The 18794-nt window shown below is 44.5% G+C and overlaps 1 protein-coding gene across 1 annotated transcript in view; it reads right to left on the reverse strand.

The window, feature by feature from the left end:
• Window positions 1–4143: 4143 nt before the first annotated feature.
• The window catches only part of AGBL1 (ATP/GTP binding protein like 1), a 226126-nt gene continuing 211475 nt past the window's right edge, over window positions 4144–18794 (reverse strand). Inside the window, exon 22 of the mRNA XM_026036318.1 lies at window positions 4144–4494. Within this exon, the coding sequence (XP_025892103.1) occupies window positions 4188–4494 (307 nt within the window). The 3' untranslated portion in view covers window positions 4144–4187. The remainder of the gene's footprint in view (window positions 4495–18794) is intronic.

Here is an 18794-nt window from a genome sequence, read left to right on the forward strand (position 1 = left end):
CTCTCCTCTCCCTGCTTCCTTCAAAAACAACTCAGTGCATGGTTGTTTATTGTTATTATTATAATGGTTATTTTCCAGAGTGCTGTAAAACCAGGGGACAGAGCAGCTCGACAGCCTCATAACAAACAGCAGATAGAAATAATTAGATTTTGCCCTTCCTTCAGTTTGCTGACTTCATTCTTTTTTATTTTTTACTGTTTAATTATTTAGCTTTAGGCCAAGGGCTTACACATGCGTGTGGTATTTCACTGGCAAGGCATCCATAGGATCTCCTGGGCTGGGAAAGGGCGAGTGCGGCCCGGCCGGCCGGCGGAGCGGGCGGGAGGAGACAGAGGGAGCAGTGTGAGCCCCGCTCCTCTACCCATGTCATGTAAAGCCGGGAGGAGGGAGGAAGGAGAGCACCGCTATTCACAGCACCAAGAGAGCCAGGGAGACAAAAGGCATCAGTAAAAAAAGTTAATGTGCCTGGCAGGAAACCAGAACTGCTTTAGCAGCGCGGACCATCCAAGTGCCTCTAGGACACCCTCTCTACTGGGCATTATGGAAATACTTGGCTTGCATCTCAACCTGACAGCCTTGCTGACTCTTGAGGAACGACAACAGTGGGGAGCAGGGAGACTTCCCTCTCCTCCTCCCTTTCGCCATCAGCTGTTTCCAGATTTGGGGGGATTAGGTAGCGAAAGCCAGAAAAGGCTCTGGCCTCCCTGCTCGGTACTTAGCGGGCTGAAGTGAGGTGATGTGCCTCAGTGCGGGGGACAACGGCCCCATTCACTAGGGAAATACCAAACCAGAATTACAAGTGTGCAAGAATAAACAAGGCTGGAGTTAATCTAAAGTTGTTTTACACTCTGTTTTATTAAAGTCAATGCACTTCCGTTCTTCTGTGCAGAGCCTAGTTCTGCTTAATTACCATGACTCAGGGAGAATTTTAATAACGAGAGAGCAGGGCCGATGGAGGCCCTCGCCTGACCTCTAGAGGCCTGCCAAAAGAAGAAGAGCCTCCGCTTCCTGCAGAAGCTCTGAAAAGATACTGAGAAGTTGACAAAACTGCTTCTGCTCTCGGTTCCTATGTGCCATTCACAGCAAGTTYATCGCTAAACTCTTTTGCTACCTTTTCTCACCTCCCACCTTATCAGTAACAGGTCGCTTACCTTGGGGTGGTGGGCTTGCCTCGCTGTCACCTCCAACAACGTCCTCACTGCTTGCTGACAATCTGGGAGAAACCAGGGAAGGTTCCAAGACTGTCCTTGGCCTGTCTTTCCATATTGCACTGCAGCTTTTGTGCAGGAGTAGTTGCTATGCAGGGACACTTGGGTCCACTCAGCGTTGACAGCACCTTTGCCAGCTCTTTCTACCTCCAATGCCTCCTGACACTGCTCTGAGTTAGGAGGGATCTGAGCTACAGCAGCTCTTAAACATTGGGTTCGTACTTCCATGGAGTCTACATTTACTCCRGTGCAATTCTCTCTCAGTCTACAGATTGAATAAATTGCAATTCAGGCAGAATTTCTCCATTGAACCAAATTCTCCATAGTATAAGAACTTCAAAACAAAGTATCTATAAGGCTGCAACTAGTCCATAATATTTGCAGTCAAATTACAAAGCTGGCATTAAGAAAAATGCTGATTTAAGAAGATTTATTTTCCTTTCTGATAAGAAGATGTACATCAGCCAGGCTGGGTGGGCATCATTCTGCCATTGCTCTGGCAGGGCACTGGTACTCAATGCAGAGAGGGTGGAACGCGCAGGGCTCTGTATGTGCACGTGCACATCTCCACTTACATTCATTTACAGTAGTATTTTCTGCAGCGTGTCCTGGGCCTACGCTGAATCCAGAAGATCCTACAGCAYGGCCTGTGAATGCTGCAGACAGGATCTAGGAGAATGAGGGTGTTTTGTCATGCACATAAATGCTGGATTTTGAAGTTAACTATGCCCATATATCGTTTTTTATTAACAAGCTTTCAAGCAATGTTGTACAAACTATCATAATGAGAACACCTGTTTTACTTCTTTCGTGTCCATTCCTGTGAGCGATTCTTCTAGGAAAATTCAGTATTATGTGCAACAAGCTCCACACCAAAGGCAGCAGAACAGGACATCTGTACAGAACACACACCATAGCTAATGAGTTAGTTCAGATTAAGAAGTTCAGTTTACAAGGACCCAAGCTGCCTGTCATTTGAGCAGCATTATAAAGTGAGAACTAGAGCTGTTGTGTTCTGGCTAAGATGTTAAAACACCTTGTTACTGAAACTTCAGCAGCAGAGGAAGAAACTGTTCCTCCCAAGCACAAGCTCCTGCTGGGAAACTCTATTTAGATAGTCTGGGAGAAAGATGCTTGGCCATATATCAGAACAAATCTCTGTCTTTACCAGAAATTTTCTGCACAGACAGCATACAGATGGCAGGCTGACATGGTACTTTTAGCCACATATTTAAGTAATGATAATAATAATCACTGACAACGATAGCTGTATAACCTGCAAATCTATCACACACTGTATGTTCCTCCTCTTCCTCAAACTTCATAAAGCAAGCAGTGCTAGAGTTGTCAGATTCCTGCAGAATGCAGTTAACTCCATCTAGGTTTAAGGCAATTCCCCACATGCAGTAGCAGGGTCTGGGACACACAGGAATTTCAGGCAACGTGACAAGTGAGACACAGTGATGTGGCCTTCACACTTCAGRACCTCAGGCTCTCTGGGTTGGCTCTCTGTCGGCGCTGAGGTTCAAAAAGCCACATCTCTGCTCCTGTCACCATCCGTGTAAAACTGAGGGCAGGTGAACTCTACTGCTGGTGAGGTTTGGACTGCAAAGACACTGCTATATTGCCTGTTCTCCATGACAGATGATTTTATAGAATCAGGATCTGTGTTTGCAGACAATTTTAGAGAAAAATGTTTTTTTCTATTTGAGGCTCAGAAGGGAAGCTGTTCTGTTCCAGTTCTGTCCCAGTGATCTCTGCATACCCTGCCTGTAATCTCTTCTACTGCACTGCTCTCCAGCATAAATGGCATCCTGTAACCAGGTCTAGTTTTCATCAGTGGCATCATAAAAAAAAAAACAAACAAAGAATAATCTGTCACTGCAGTGATACTTGGGCCAAATTCACTCTTGGATATTGTCACCATCACTAATCCATTGCTGGATACTGAAGGATTCCTGGTTACTTCAAGAGAACATGTTTTCTCCTGGAAACACCCCAAACCCCTCTCACTCCCAATAATAACTCTTTCAATATTAGCTCTAGTTGGTCAGGATGAACTGCTGTATTTGTTCTCTCTTAGCACATCCTGATAGAAGGGTGTCTTACAGTGAAAATATCATTTCACAAGCTCTGTGATACAAATTCTGTACTCRGGTCCAATCGGTTCAAGCATAAAAATACTCAACTAAGATTATGGTGGACTAACTCATTTCAGTGCAGTAAATTTAGCCYAGGTTTCCAGAGATATGTGTACACAGGACATTTTACAGTGACAAGAGAGGATCCCAGGAACAAAATGAATGGCCAGCAGTATTTCCTGACGGCAGTCAGCACAGCACTGATTTTCTGCAGGTGAGGAGCTGCTCTGCACTGTCACTGGTGCACTCCTTGGTAGGACATGGCAGATTTCTCAGACTGATGCCAAGATGTGACTAGCTCAGATGCATATGCAGTGAGATCCGAAGCCTCTTGAAGACACTCGTCAAAATTCTGATCGGACAGTAATCAGACACGTGCTCTACAGCTCAAGAGAAATGAACGGTAACAGAGAGCTCGGACCAAAGGCCTCAGAAAAGTGCCATCCTTCCAGGTGTTGTAGACAAAGGCTGGTGTCCACAGTAAAAGCCTAAATTGGGATGAGGGTCATCATCTCTTCTTTCTTGGCCATTTAGAAGACCATTCCTCTGGATCATGTCTATGTACTAATAAATCACAGGTAGTCACTGAGCTGGGCACTGCGTTTAGGAATGGCCAATATCCTCACGTAGTTCCACCTGGGCCAGCAGCCCCTCACTCCACTTTGTGTACAGACGATGAGGAGTCCTTCTCTCTATATAATGTACATAAATTACACAAACATATAGTCCATTTTCCATGCCGAACAGAAATGACACATTTGGGCAGGATGCTGAAGCCGGCAAAAAGACGAGCACGACACCAACGCATTGGCTTGGCACTGGGCAGGCCAAAGCCTCCTCACGCTGGGCTGCTCTCAAAGCCACTGTACATCCCGAGCGGGACTGACCGCAGCGGGAGAGCGGGATTGCTGTCTGACGGCTGGGTGGAAGGACAGAGCCCTCTGAGAACCTTGGAGCTGCACGTCCGCCCCGTGGTCACCCCCTCGCCTTCCGTCTCTCCTTCCAGCTGCGACAGGCACTCCTGTATCTCTTTGTCTAGCTCCGAAAGGTCCCCTTCACCATCAGAGCAGCTGTCAGTATTATAATCTATTTCTTCCGCACAAGGAGGTTCATCATCAGTCTCCAGGCTGCTGTTGCTGCTGCTTCTGCAGAAAAAAAAACACAAGAAAGAGTCGTTACAAGYCATTAAAAGAGGGTGCTTGTATCTAGTGGGAAGAGCAAGAAATGGGAAATGCATTTCCTGGGTTCAATCCTGGCTCTGCTAATGAGGCATGAGATAACACTAAGCAACATCCTATATGTCTTTGTGTCTGTTTTACCATCTGTAAAATGAAGAAGAATGCTACTACCTACTTCATCGGAGAAACATTTATTATCSTTATTATTATTATTATTGCTATTGCGTATGCAGAAGTGCGGTTCTTTACATACAGACACCACCATTCCTGTCTTGAGGTGCTTACAAGGTTAAAGAAGCTGAAACAGAGCAGAGGGGAAGAGGAAGGTATTTAGCTACCAGAAGGTTCCTGGTTTAATCATTATTCACCTTGCTGAGGTCCCACATGTGATGTAGGACCTAATTAATCCAGGTAGTTGAAGTACTTTGGCAGCTTTGCCTCCTGTTCTGTACCCCTAGCAAGAGGCAGTGTAAATGGGAATTGGAGGCTCTGGGAACTCTCAGTGACTCCGCGGAGGGCAGAGCGCTTTGCAAGGAACATCAGCAATCTTTGGTCACGCAGCTTCATGAAGGAGGGTCAAATTCAGAGGCAAGTCTGAATAACTCTGGAAAGACTCTAAAACGATGTCACAGCTCCTTCGTATGGCTCTCAGAAAGGCAGGTTACACCATCATAGTCTCTTGTCGTTTACTTACAGGAATAGTCATAGTCTTTCTCCACAGATTTATTTTCAATACATTTTGTATTGTTAGCCTAATTTAATATTTATGGCAGACTAGCAACTGCTGGACCATGTGGCCTTGGGGAATACGGCCTTTATCCTACCTAACTGTCTCGTTCCAATTTGGCCCCTGGTCCCAGAGGGCAGCTAGGTGGGTTTTTTGAGATCAGAAAAAAGTCAGTAGTTTCAATGAAGCCTAGGTCAGACTATGGATGAATCAGGGGGACAGATACTGTTTCCCACCTCCAGGTCAACAGTTTCAATCCGGCTCAAAGCAGGAGAATATATTGCTTTGGGGGACTGGGAAAGGAATAATCATCTTCCACCACTGGGCCAGAGTTCCTAATTTGTCCCAAGCTGGGAAGAATGAGTGGCTTGGCAGATGGAGTATACACAGCTTCAATGTGTGGTCTGCTCATTTACATGTCAGTAACCGAAATAATCTTCCAGCTCTCAGCTGTTTCACAGCACTGCCAGCATCTGAGGTTTGAGAACATACCAAAGGTGTAAAGTATTGCTCTTGGACACATTGATCTCTTTTCTCTCTTCTCTGCGCTCCAAAAAAGTGTAGATTTTCCTAGCATTGAGAATCCAGATCTTAGCTGTAAACTGGCTAGGCTGCAAACAGACACAAGCACTTTCAACCCACTCCTCCTTCTCTGGCTTAGTTTACTTCAAAGGCAGGGTATAAAGTATCTTCTGAAAGCTTAATAGAGCTGTGCAGTTTAAAAATAAATAAATGAATAATTTTGCATTTTTACAGTTTCTGGCTGCACTTCAGTCTGCCCAGAAATCTAGGTCAGGAGAAACTCAAACTGAAATCAAGAATGTGACATGAACCAAACCAAYCCAAACCAGGACAACCCTCCCAGCACAAATATTAACAAACACTGGTCTCTGCTCAGTTTGACCTCTCTCTGCATTTGATTTGTCTCTCTCTTTTCTTTTTTTAATATATGTACAACATGTATTATGATGATATCAAGTACCCCTTGTAATGTTCAAAGCCAGCTAAACTCAGGGGAACTAGATTTCCTATTTATAGGCTCTGCTGTTGCTGCTTTGCAATCCGAAAGAACCAYAATGATTCGCTTCCAGTCCTGCACTTGCACAGGTTTTGGGAGGAGCTGCTAATGCCACTGGGCCAGGACGTAGCCACCACCCAATGGGCTGACACCTTACAGAAGGAAACACAGTTCAGTTTGCAATCTAGGAACCAAGGTTATACATCTGCATTACCGGGATGAGAATTAACAAAAATCATTTCTTACTTCCTTAAATCTGGAAGCCCAGTAACAGTGCACCCTCCATTTTTGACCGCTTATTTAAATGATTTTAGGACCACATTTCCAATGAAAAGAGGCAGATAACTTCTAGAACAAAAACACTTTAGTATGGAAGGAAAATCTTAAAGAAAACAATRAGAGAGGGCAAAGGAAAAACAAAAAGAACTACTATTTGCTGAAGACTGAAGGTACAGATCAAGGGGAAACCACATCTAGAGTCTTCAGGAGCAAGTATATGTGCATAAATCCTTTGCAAGGGAATTTATTAGCTTTCCCTGACAAGACAGCTGCTACCACGCTGCCTATAAATCCACATACACAGTACATGAAACCCTAAGATTGTGAAGATTCAGTTCTTGCATAGATACGTTGCAGAGAGGTTCCCCCACAGCGGGGATGTGCCTAGACCCGCTCTAGGTATCAGCAAAAGAAGTGTCTGTCTAGTTTGCCCTGCCTTTGGCTCCTTTGCTGTTACTATGAATGAACAAGCCAATTAACACTGAGCTAACTGGTGGTTTCTCTAATTTGGACAAATACCCACTGCGAACTGGATCGATGCCACTACCTGAAATCACATTATGAGCTACCAAAGAGCAAATAGATGATACCAACTTTCTCTTGCTGCCAAGTCYGACTATAATGACCCTGGTGACTTAAGAGTTGAAAGGCTCTTTATCACACTACCAAACTGCAGCATAGCTCCATCTCTCTACAATGTGGATTTTTGCCATCCAATAACTCACTTTTTGCTGTGGGAAGATTTAAAACAGACAACAAAGCAATACGAATGGTCTAGTTCAAGCCAGCAGGTTGGAGGATCTTCAAAAGGTGAAGAGATGGCCCCATGCAGCGTGCTGGRAGCAGGATCAAAATGCACTAGGGAAGCTGCCAAAGTCACTGCTTGCTGCTTCTCCACACACTCCACACAGACCTGCTCCCTTAGGGAAGAAAGCAAATGGTGAAACGTGGTGGTGAGCAGAAATGGCAGCTTTTAGACTACTACATACAGCAGAAGTGGGTGAGGTTTTCTTTCTTTTCCAAAAAAAAAAAAAGGATTTTGCTGGGAGCAGGTTCTATTTTTTTAATCTGAGTTTTTAAAGCTGTAAAAAAAATCCTCCCCCCGAAACAATCAACCCCAAATCCCCGAAAGACACGAAACATTTACCAGAGAATAATGATGATGTCTTACAGAAGGTAAACAAAGAGGAAAGCCAATGACATTACATCAGAGAACTCCAAGATAAATACAGCCTATGAACAGCACTCAACGTGAACGCAGTACAGAAGATGGGGAGGGAAAACTGTTAATATATCTACAGTGCCCAATCCCCCAGCTATCTCAATGAAACAAGTCTGCATATTGGCTGGTCTACCCATTTAAAACCTACAGCCTCATAGCCCTCATCTACTGCAGCTGATGGGAGCCACAACAGCAATTTGCAACTTTATGATGTGATAAATAGAATTTCTTTGTTTTGATTTTTAATTTGCATATTTATTGAGATACGACTTGATCTTAATTAGTTCTGCTTTTGCATGTGGGTGTATTTGTTTGTTTGTTTGCTGGGCTTTGGAAGGCAAGCAAGCTTTGATATCCTGCAAAGTAATTCTGGTTTCTCACTGACTTAACATGAGGAGAAGAGGGGACTCCTGTGCTTCCCTACATGTCAGCACCAGCGTTCTGGTGTGCGTGGGAAACACTTCCAGGCATTTGCCTCAAACCTCTCATTCCAAATCACCTACCTGTTATCTCACAGCTGGGCACAAGCCTTGGAAGGCAGCTGGCCTGCTGCATTGCACAGAAGAAAATATAGTCTGTACTTCTAACTGGCAAAATATCTCTACCTGCTGTACCTGGGGATGACAGATGATCTCTCTTCCATGCATTCTCCTTCTTCACCTGTGCATACACATCCAGGGCATGGAGAGAAACTAGAAATTTCCTAAGACGTTTATGGGGCTGTTTCACTCACATTTTACTTGCTTGGCAGGTGACTCTGTCTCCTTGTATTCTACTGACTGGCTCAAAACAGAACGTGTTTTATTTCTTGCTGCTGGAAAGAACAGGCACTGGCAACTGTCCCTCTTAGGAAATCTCTACCCATTGCTCAGAGTTGCTGCCTGACCTTCTCGGTCGACAGGCCGAGCAGTTGCAGCGTGATACTCAAGGAAAAASGAACAGATATTTTTTTTAACTTTTTCAGGCCTGTCAGCTCCCCCCTGCTGCAGTTCTGCAGATTAGAGGGCAGAACCGAGTGGTTAAAACTTCAGCCAACACAGAGGAAAATCCTAAATCTGGCGACCACTACTGGTCATGGAGCTGCGAGTGACTCCCTGTGATGACACAGCAACCAAAAACCCCATCTTTATCCTTTCTTCAATGCAAAAAAMCAGCATCCCAGTAGCTGCATAATCCTTGTCTGTAGTTGTGTTCTCTCCTCCCCTAAAGCTCCCTCTGTCATTATCCATCCTGGTCTTTTGGAGGCTGCCCAGCTCAGGACCATGGCTCTGTGCAAAGAGCCATGCAGGTCTATGATACAGTTCAAAGCCACAATAATGCAGGAAACGGATTTGCTAAAAATGTTCAAGATTTCAGACATTTGCCTGTGAAAAGAGAAAGCGAGAGAAAAAAAATTGTCCAACAGTCCAGTTTCTCAGCAATTATGGTATTCACTTGAAATAAGGGAGGTTTTTTCTCAACTCTACCAAGGATTTGAGTCCCTGGTGAGTTCCTGGACCAGTTATTACATGTCTGGAGGGGGAATCTTCATATATTTTATTAAAAGAGCACTCCTTCCAAAATCTTGTAATGAGTTTAAAAATGAATCTTAGGCAGCAGAATACAATTCTGCCTTTAATAGCTTCATAAAGCATTATTTTAGCAGAGAAATGAAATCCCTACGACGCCTTCAGGCAACCACACCAGCTCCTGTAAGAAACACCCTAGAGCAACGAGGTGCCAAGGAGGATGGTTTCCAGCCTGCCCATTCTGCTGTGACTCGCTTGCTGCAAGGTGTGGAGAGCCCCTTGTCAGGCCACCCCAGGTCTCCTCCGCAACTCGGGAGCCCTCAGGAGCTCCAGGAAAGCCAGACATGGGTTTAATTCCTGTTTAGTCCCCGACCTTGCCAAAGGAGGGGATCAGCCACACAGTGACCCAACACGGCTCTGGCTTAAGGAACTATCCCACTGGCCACCTTTGCTGCTACCCAGTAAACAAGAACGGTAGGAACTTTGTAGGTGCCCACGAGACTTCCCTTTCCAAAGGCTCCTTGCAAAGGACATTTCCACCTTGCAGCACCTCCCAAGAAATCACGAGCTAGGCCCGGGGCGATGCCAGGTGCCCTGGCTTTCAGCCCACCATGGCCCATCCCTTCATGAACCCTATGAGTGCAATCAAACACTGCCTTGAGTTGTGTTTGCTGTGGCTGYGAGACGTTTGGGGTCTTTCAGAGCAAAGTGGTTTTTCTTTTTGTTTTCTTTCCCTGCTGCAAAGAGCCAAGAGAAAGGTGTAATTCATCGTTAGGACTTTTACTAATTAGTTTTTCAGGCGTTCCCAGGGTCGTTGCAGCTTTTAATATTTATAATTGATTTGGCCAGATTAAAAATGGATGTAGAGTGAACCAGTTAGCTGAGCAAGGAGCAAGAGGGGCTTTATTATTTAGACAAGGGAAGACAACTTGCACATAGAGAGCATGAAGAGCACGAAACGGGCTGACTCCTGGCCAATGCTGTCCCCTAACGTTCATTCAGGCTTGCAACAATTCAGCCCCGACAGCATTTTCCTTGGGCCCAGCAGAAACCCTGCATTAGTCTTCTACTCCTCCTTACTGGAGGGAAGTTGGCTTMTGATTCAAGTTGGAGAGAAAGAAGGGCTCACAGCTCTCACTGCACATGCTGTGGGAAACCAGAAAGCCTCACATGAATATGAGCAATTGCACTTAACTGCATTGCACCAGCTCAGTGGCTAAGCTGTGGTCCTTCTGGGAAAGAGGAGTTTGGAGAGGGGACACCTGGGTGTTCTTGCCCCTTCTGAAGGGTGCCACCTTGGCACTGCATCATCTGCCAGGGCTCCAAATATCTCAGACCAAACCCCAGCCTGTTTCTAACACTGACCAATGAAAATCCCATGAACTGGTCCTTACACTTGGAGGATGGAAAAGATGTGGAGAAACCAAAAGCTGTGGCTTCAGTCTCAGGAACAGGCACTAATTTCTTCCTCGTGGAGAAACCACCTATGTATCAGTGCAGTGCTAACATTGGGATGTTTCCATTCTTATGGCCATAGGCTTGTGAACATTAATAAAAGCAAYTGATGATTGCAAGTCAACCACAAACGGAGTTTTGACAGTTGGTGTAGATCCCAAAGATAACTGGGTTTCTTTCTCTCACTCTTCACTAGTTCAAGGTTTTCATCTTTTTTTAATACATTCACATTTCAGCACAAACACATGAAAGCATCAAAATATCACAGCTTTTTTCTGTTCTTTAGGGGAGATTTGAGGAATTGGATATTCACTTTGTTCTGTGATGACACCCACCTCCACAGAGCACAGCAGCTGCCTTGGACAAGACACTAAAGCAGCGTTCCACAAAACACCATCAATCTGCTACCTAAAAAGATATATGAACATGGCAACTACACTCCCATCAACACTGGGAAGTTAAATCAGGGTGCGAATTACAGTTCCCATTTGCCTACAGTAGGACGTTAGGTAAAAATAAGCCTAGAGATAGGCTTGAGCGTGGCTATATCTCCACAGACGTATTATGTGTCTTGCTAAAATTCAGTCCCACCCAATAACCTTGGCCATTTCACACAGCTGGTGGAACAAACAGTTTTATTCAGCAATAATTGGCATCCAACATTGGCTTCTTTTTGAACTCCTTATCAGCATGAAACATCCCTGAAGAAAACATGAGTCCTAATTGCTTGTCTACACACCACTATGTTCCTGTGCTTTGGGCCAGATTCCTGCACCCAAAGCTCAAGCCCTGCAGCTCAAGTTTTAAGCAAGCCTGAGGCTCCTATAAGACAGACACAAGATATGTTCATGCACTGTTCACAGACTGAGCCTGCCATGTGGCCTTGCAGCTACATATTGCACTAAAACTTGATATTTAAGGGAACAATGTCACTTAGTGTCAGCTCTGGACCAGCAAGCAGGTAGCCCAACACACTTTGCTGTTGAAATCCACTGGAGGGTCTCATTCAGCCAGTTCTATGTTCACCTACTTGGCGCTAACTGTAGCAGCCTCATGTTGGAATTTATAGTGAGTTCCAGTGAAGCAATTAACAGCAAAGGGTTTCAAATCTGTCTCATTCTGATGTTGTAACACTCCTTAAGAATGGGACCTGAGTGCAGGAAATGAAGGACAAGTGAAATAAAATATGTGAGAGAATATCCACCATATCCAGTGGTTTGGATTGCACTCCAAGAGTCAGAAATAGTGYATCCAAAACTGGTAACATTTTGATTTAGCTTAAGCTATCCATGGCAAAATAAGCAGTCAAGTCTCCCTGTATTGGAAGGCATTTATTAATACTACTAGAACTCATTAGTATATTGAATAATGTGAGAAGTGCTGCAAATATGATTGGGAATCTGTTTGGAAGCCTCTCTCACAATATCTCTACTCCAAGCAATTTCTTCTCAAAATGAAAATCATGTTATTGATGATACTTAGCAGTACAGCCATAGCAGTAGAGGATGATTATTGGAATTCTTCTAATTGCTTTTGGGTGCAGCCAGTAATTGAGACGTTGGCATCCTTTGGCAGAGGGAAAAAATTTGGAACAACTTTTCCTCATATCCTGCATGTTTGCAGTGCTGGGGGTAAGAAGGGGAAAGGCACGCAGGTTCTCCTGGGTCCTCATATCCCTCGGTGCTCATCTATATCATTCCACTGACTACATCCAAGTTTTGTAATTGGCTCTGTATATTTAATTTCAAAAGTCCAAATTCCATACATAAATCCCTTAGTTGTCTCTGAGCAACTTAAAGGATTTGGGTTTTCTGAAAGCAAAATGGTTTAAGATGGCCAAGATTTTGGGGGACTGTGTTTGAGTTGCATACCTGTTTTTTGCTCAGGGTATTCTCTGGGCCAAATAGCAGTGTGTGCAAATACCTGCTTGCACACCAGATGTCAGGTGGACATCTAATGCATTAACAACTACTGCCAAAGACTAGACTGCAACCACTATGCCCACTGGAGAAGAGAAGCATCTTGGTTACAAGTTTTTTTGTGTGTGGGAAAATATATTCTAGCAGATAACCATTCTGATGATTCACTCTCTATGATGATACATATCGGTATGTGTGTATATACATGCAAATATGTATATATATGTATGTCTGTTCACATAGAAAAAGCAGACTATCATCCTCTATTTGTGTTTCAGGCTAGACAAATATACATATATGCYTACACATACACCAGACGTTATGTACCTACACCCACACCACGACATGGCTTGCTCTGTATTCAGAGCACAGTTTTCATTATAAGACTCGGGAGGTCTCACGAGATAGTCCCCTAGCAAGCAGAGAGGTAACAATAGATGATCACTGATCCTTAACACTGCTGCATTCAGGAGGAAGAAGTCTCAGGGAGAGCTGGCTACTGACCAGGGCAAAACAGTTCTTGGAGTCTAGACTCCAGCTAAGTGCTGACAAAGCAGCAGGTCACCGGAAGGGAGATTTTGAACCTATGAGTAGGGCTTGAGGTAGATTAGGAAGTCAACTCACAGGCAGAAATGGTTGTCTGGAAAATAAAGTGTTATCAGCAGCTATTTGAGAGCTTAAAGCAGCAGGTAAAACCAAAAGCATATGGCAAAAGAGAAGATAAGATTGCCATTAGGGAATTAAGCACATATTCCCATTCCACACAAACTTATCTCATTCTTGTGCCTTCTAAAGTAAACTACTGTGACTGTTTCAGAAATGCCTCTGCAGAGGTCTTTTTGCTTTCACGCTCATGTCTTAAAATGGGTAAACAGTGACCAGGACTAAAAGACTGAACTCTGGTTAAACGGCTGATAAAGGTACTGGAGAGCCCCGAGAAGCACAAGGGTGTTGCACCAGGTAGAGATTCCTGCTTTTAAAGAATGTCCTTAGGAAAATTTTGTCTTAAGGGTCACAGAAGAAGAAAGTTTTGGAGCCTTTTGCAAACAACAGCGAGTTGACTACAACATAAATCCAGCACGATGGCAAAGCACTGAAACCTGAGAGGTTCCAATGGCCATCGGTCAGTACGGGGGCCTCTCAGAGATACTTCATATCTGCCAGGTCCTCTGTTCCTGCTGGAATCAATCCAAAACAAATCTACTAAATCACACTCCCCCCAAAGAGTTCTGCATCTTGATCTAGGTATGATCATTTCAACTGGACTAAGAAACTTTTAGTTTCTTTTAGTAAAGAGCTATGAGACTATCACGTTGCTTTTGTTCTCTCATCCTTCCCTGGTGGGAGCAAATGRGATTAGTCAATAGTTTATCTACATGCATGTGTGTGTGCATCCATAAGAATAAAAGGCAGAGAAGGCAAAGTCTGAGAAATCCATCTTGCCTTTATAGCAAATTAAAGTGGGGCTTATGGCAGAAATAGCTGATGAGGTATGTGTGATCAGAGATAACCGATAATACATCCAGGATAAAATTTCAGCCTCTGCCCTGATCCTAAATCTTCCTTAGATGTAATTAGATATAAATAAATCTGAACACTGGCACTCAAAACATTCTGATCTGTTATATCTTTACCACCATATGGAACCGAGTCCAAACCCTTGCTTATCTTCACCTGCTCTGCAGTTGATTTGCATGTGCTGTGGACCCCATTATGGCTATCAAAAATATTAGATACCACGTACAAACGGCAACTGTCACCAGTTCCCTGATTTTGCAGAGCCCCGCCAGATGTTTCACGAAGAACAGCAAATATTTCATTACAATCTCTCTGCCTCTTAAAATGTGGCCGTCAGGAATCCCAGTGATGAATGTTAGTGGTCCAGGACACCACGAAAACAAGGCGCTCGGGGGGTTAACGCGAATGGGAGGCACCACCGACCTCCTCCTTCAGAATCACCCAGGGCTTGGGGGATTCTTCCTGCCCAAAGGACCCACCCGCCAGGAACAAGTGACTCTTGGTAAACAGAGAAAAAAGGAAAAAACAACTATTTGCTGTCATCTAAGGCGATGGTACCACACTGTAAAAAGAGCATGGTAAAGCACAGATGACAGTTGCCACTGCTATTTGTTGTACATTACATCGYCTAATATTTTTCTTTGTTCCTGTTTTTGGGGGATTTTTTTAATAAYGTTTCACATGCATAAGCCTGAGATGCTGTTTCCAAACAAACCCATTTGTAGCTTGTATCATCTACCGATTCCCAACAGAGGATTTTTTTTTTTTTAATCCTTGTTAACATCAGTATTTTCTAAATATTTTGTAAAAATCCATCTTCAAATGCCTGTTAAAATCTTCAATGTGTTTTACATGAAAATTGCAATCACCCTATTTTTTCTGCATGTGTATTTACATGTGTGCATCTATAAATGCGTATATAAATGCCCGCTAAAACGCYTAGAAGAACGCTAACATATTGCAGAGGGAATCATATTCTGAGTGAATGCTGCAGCAATGTAAACTGACAAAAGTATTCATTTAATCAAAATGGGACGTGCATTTGGATGGATGGGGCTAATTAGAGCACAGCTTGCCTAGCAGTGAAACAATCGCTTCACGGAGAACCACCCTGAGCATTTAACACCACCTTCCGATTTACAACCACAGATGATAAAAGGTCACTTCTTGCGTGCAGTAAGTGGAAGAAAAGATGTGTCAGACTGTGCACCCAGGGAAAATTTAATCATGACATTAAAACCCTGCGCTCGTGTTCGAGCGAGCTGGATCCTACACCTTGTAGTGTCACGGGGGCTTCGGGCAAACCACGTTTTCCTCTTCGCCCTGTTCCCCAACAACGTGCAGATAGCAGGCTACATTACTCCGTGCATATGCAGGGTTATGGTACAGTGGTACAGCCAGGGTGTTTCTGAAGCCCTCTGCCATCTGTCGAGTCTGGATGAGGGTGCAAAGCTATTTAATTGCCTCGTCTACGGAAATGCCTTTCCATCTACAGAAAGCAGTGAGAAAAATAGGTGCTTAATAACTTTGGTGGGTTTGGTCCAAAACCTCCTCTCAGCAAACCGAGATTTCAGTAAAGAAAATAGCAAATCTCCAGCTCCATTAGGGAAAGAAGTGTTTGCTGGTGATTCTGCCAGACAGGAATGCAGAGCTTAGCCGGAGGAGTGATGAGGATGTAGGACTCCTGCTGACACCAGGAGGAGAGAGGCGCTCGGTAATAGCAAGGATTAGCTGCCAGGTCGTATTTCAAAGAGAAACATCGTAATTCTTGCAGTGATGAAAACAACCACGGGCATAAAAGTGAAGGGGAGATTATTCAGATGGGAAAAGAAGTGTCGCGGGCTGCCAGGTTTTCTGTGCCCGGCCTGGCCTCTGACTCAAAGCTCCTCAGTTGAGCACGAGCAGCAGCGAGAGCTGGACGTGCAGCTCGAGGAAAGAGGACTGAGGACTTGTGTATCCCAGCCATCGAACCTCATTAGTCTGGAAATCCCATATTTCTTGGCATTTGCCTTTCTATTTCTGTTTTCCTAGCTCCTCGTTTTCCTCTTTGCTGTTTATTGCACCAAAATAAAGTGACATCTGCTCTTCTCATGGCAAGTTCTGTCTTCCAGGAACTGAAACACCAGACAGAGACCAGATCGTAACTTATTCTGGCTCACAAATTGTCCCCAATGGCTTTGGAAAATCCCACAAAAATCATATTTGCCAGTACAAAGAGCAGAAACCCAAGTGCTTGAAATYACATACAGACTGCACAGGGGAGATGCTTTTGGGAAGAGCAGATTGGTGAATGCACACGAGGTTCCTGACCACTGTACAGTGTGAAGATTAAATTTCCCCCCTCTCCACCACCAAATCACGATGACAGCATTTTCTCTGTGGACTTCTACGCTGGACCAGCTTTACAGGGGTGACCTCTGTAATAATATTTCTAGCGTAGCACATAGCCCCATAGGRAAGCACCGTGTGCTGCTGAGGAACCGCAGCTCGCTGTGCAGTGGGACGGAGCTGGAGAGCAGAAGCACTGTCACCTGCCACYGACTTTACTCAGATTTTGCCAAGCTCATGCTGGACTTTCTCCTTTTCTGCACAGCCAACCTGCAGATAAAGTGTGTCAGGTTTAATGGTGCATGATACAGGCAATTCAGTATCAAGGAGAGTAAAAAAAAAAAGCATCTCTGAGGCAAAATGGGTTATTGGCCCAGCTCAAAAAGCAGCCTCTCAAGAAACACTGCCAAGGTGCTTTCAGAAATCTCTACTTCAGTCGTTACCTTATGCTTAAAACTTGGTTTGAAAACTTCATGCTCTCCACGAGCAGGCTGGCAAAGCCCAGAAGGACTAGATCAGATATCATCCAGTTGACAAAGTAATACACTTAGTGTATGTGAAGTGCCCTGCTCAGGAAAGGTACAGGAAAGGTGGCAACGTTACACAGCTTCATCCTGCAAGGCAGCACAGCTCTTACCACAAAGCAGTTTTCTCAGGGCTTTTACACTCCATTGCTTACCCACCAATCCGCCTACCTTGCTGGCTTCCCAACGGTTTGAACTGGTTTTAAACAACAGTGCACTGGCCTCACACATAGGCTTTACAGCCTGGGGCAGCTCACACTGTCTTCTGACGGAGAGGGACGCGGGCTGCTGATCTGCACCGGGACAGGTCTGTTGATGGGCACAGAGCTAGGGCAGCCTGTCCTCAGCYGCTGAGCAGCACCATTCCCACGAGCTCCGCAGCCCTTTCTGAGCCAGGAAACTACAGTGCTCTAAACATGGTCAGTTTTAGAAAAGGAAATGAAGAACTCCAAATGTAATCAGTGGAACAAYGCTGTGGAATACCGGGTATAAGAAATACGCCCTACGGTGAAGCCTGGCAAAGGTACATGGCCAATAACCCTAATTCTTAATGTTCAGAGTGTTTTTTTGGTTTGCTAGTGAACTAAGAGTGCTGTGCAATGATAATGTTTTAGCCATAATTACAACATCAGCAAGAATCAACAGCACAGAATCACAGAATCACAGAATGGTTGAGGTTGGAAGGAACCTCTAGAGATCATCTAGTCAAAACCCCCCACTCCAGCAGGGACACCCAGAGCATGTGGCACAGGGTGGTATCCAGGTGGTTGTGAAGATCTCCAGAGAAGGAGACTCCACAACCTCCCTGGGCAGCCTGTTCCAGGGCTCTTTTCACATCAACCTTTTGCACCTGACCCATGGACGGGAACTATAGCAATGGAATGCCATACTATAGAATGCCAAACTATGGAATGGTGCAAAATGCAGGCACTGCCTGAGCAGTGGTGTCTGCTGGAGCAGTTCTGGGAAATCAGAGGGCTTGGAAAGCAGCCAGGAAAGGTCTGCGAGGCTGCACATACTAATCCAGAGTTYTCCCCAGGCACCCTTACCCTGCTCTTAGCAACAGGTCGCAGTGAAAGACAGCACCGATCCTGCTGGCTGCCTTTCTGTGGCACGTATGTATTTGCTGTAACTGTCTCCTATGTGTCTAGGAGAACAAAGACCACAATTAAATACTGTCGCACTCCCACAATTAAGATGAATTCATTACAGCAGAATGGGTATGCAATTCACCCAAAGACATGTGATGGCAGGCAAGGAAACTCAGGCATAACAAACCAAAATTACCCTGTAATCTGCTCTGAACTGTGAACAGCTCCAACTCAAAAGCAGCTTCCTTCCACTKTCTCATGCTGATCTAGAGACATCCAATGCAAGAGAATTTCATGGGGAGATAACCAAGGAACAAGAAAATTTTCCTAGCTGGTCATTCCCTTGCTGCTTCCAAGATCTGTCCCCTCAGCAGCTAAGCGTGTCCTTCCCTATGGCCAGGAAATGCCTAGCATTTCACTTCTTACAAAGGGTGTCCTTTGAGACAGATTAACCTAACACTCCTTAAACTCAGACCTATCCATTTGCTCTGCTGGGGACTCTGAATTTAGGTATTTTTGTTGTACCGGAAAATATCCACTGATAACAAGCAATTATTATTATAAAATAGAGCCTTGGAGATGGAAACTGGCCACTATAAAAGACTGAAATTAAGGGTAGAGAGGGAAAACAAAAATATTCTTCTCATTTAACCTGGCAGAGTTTTAATCACCTTCCCA

The sequence above is a fragment of the Nothoprocta perdicaria genome, unplaced genomic scaffold (assembly GCF_003342845.1).
Source record: "Nothoprocta perdicaria isolate Ctin4 unplaced genomic scaffold, notPer1 scaffold_176, whole genome shotgun sequence".
In the NCBI taxonomy this organism is placed as follows: Eukaryota; Metazoa; Chordata; class Aves; order Tinamiformes; family Tinamidae; genus Nothoprocta; species Nothoprocta perdicaria.